Source organism: Priapulus caudatus, unplaced genomic scaffold (genome assembly GCF_000485595.1).
Source record: "Priapulus caudatus unplaced genomic scaffold, Priapulus_caudatus-5.0.1 Scaffold641, whole genome shotgun sequence".
Taxonomy (NCBI): Eukaryota; Metazoa; Priapulida; class Priapulimorpha; order Priapulimorphida; family Priapulidae; genus Priapulus; species Priapulus caudatus.
In genome coordinates, this window is record NW_014577702.1 from 93,882 (window position 1) to 95,515 (window position 1,634).

At 49.0% G+C, this 1,634-nt stretch overlaps 1 protein-coding gene across 1 annotated transcript in view; it reads left to right on the top strand.

Moving 5' to 3' along the window:
- Positions 1-1,634, top strand: part of LOC106812378 (protein furry-like) — a gene marked incomplete in the record, with an annotated part of 82,470 nt that overhangs the window by 75,853 nt on the left and 4,983 nt on the right. Inside the window, 2 exon segments of the mRNA XM_014816237.1 lie at positions 535-751; positions 1,213-1,368. Coding sequence (XP_014671723.1) covers positions 535-751; positions 1,213-1,368 — 373 coding nt within the window.

Genomic DNA, 1,634 nt, shown 5'->3' on the forward strand with positions numbered 1-1,634 from the left:
GGTAACCATAAGCCGACGTCCGAGTCTTCGTAGGTAACCATGGTAACCATACGCCGACGTCCGAGTACTGGTAGGTAACCATGGTAACCATAAGCTGACGTTTGAGTCGTCGTAGGTAACCATGGTAACCGTCCGAGCAGGTGATGAGCTCGCACCATCATGGTAAAGAGGGCAGGCCAGGGCATATCGATTTCCAGTTGGCGTTGGCATGCAGCAGCGATTACAGCAATACTGTAAGGCTGAGCAGTGTTATCGTTCGACGTATTCATGGTGGTCCTATATATGTCGTTCTCTAATTTTACCATGAAATTGGTAAGGGCAATGTAATAATGCTGTAAAAAAATTGTCTTTGGAGCGAGAACATTGCAATTACGACATCGCCACTCCGCTAAGGCCAACATTAAACCATTTATGGTCTCAATGCTTAGACTGCGTGGATGTGTTGCTCGCTTACGTGAGCAATCGATCGCTCTCGCGCTTGCGCAGGGATGAACTGCAAAACAAGTGAACGTGTGATGGCGTCTCTCTCTGCAGGCACAGCGTGTGCAGCGATCGCGACATAGAGATCGTTGATCTCAGCCCCATGGGGGCGACACCGGTGCAGTTCCCCGGCTCGCCCACCTCGACGTTCATCAACATACAGAGCGACGAGGTGGAGGACACGTGGCGCCTCCACGTGTGCAACCTGATGGCCGACGCCACGGCAACGACCGCCGTCAACACCTACTTCATATTCGTGAAGCTGTTCAAGGTCAGTAGAGATCATGTGATGTAGAGAGATTCGGTAGTACGTGTATGAAGTAGTGTACACTTTACATGAGTCTATACGTGATCATATGCTATATGATGTTCACTAATTTTATAATGTACGTGATGATAGTATATGGTATCCATTACTATGTAATACATTTGAGTGTAAAATATATTGACGAGACCATGTAAATGCTACAACATTGTTTCTTAATTTTAAATTGGCAGATATATTGGATAAAACAACGTTCATTTGTAAAATAAATTCACTGTAATCTTTACAAAAATGGCTGTAAAATGTTGACAGTGCACGAACAACATACACCGCATCAGTGATGTAATCTGGTCGTAATAAGTGTTGCCTATGTCACCCGTCGCTATGCGATGGTTCGTTAACGACGTCGTGGCGTCTGCGATGGTTTGTTGTTGATGTTGTTGCCATTGTCGTTGTCTGCTCGGCAGGAGACGCGGCGGCGTCTGTACAACCTGACACGTGAGTCGTGTCACTATCTATCGATGAACGAGGTGCTTCGTTCGATCTCCGCTCAGTTCCTCACTGCACTGGAGGTGCTCTGCACGCAGGCCGAATGCCCGTTCATCTTCATAGACGCCGACACGGTGAGTTCAGAAGGGTCACGGTGGGTTCAGAAGGGTCGTAGTGGGTTCAGTAGGGTCAGGGTGGGTTCAGAAGGGTCACGGTGGGTTCAGAAGGGTCACGGTGGGTTCAGAAAGGTCATGGTGGGTTCAGAAGGGTAACGGTGGGTTCAGAAGGGTCAGGATGAGGTCAGAAGGGGCATGGTGGGTTCAGAAGGGTCGTAGTGGGTTCAGTAGGGTCAGGGTGGGTTCAGAAGGGTCAGGATGAGGTCAGAAGGGGCATGGTGGGT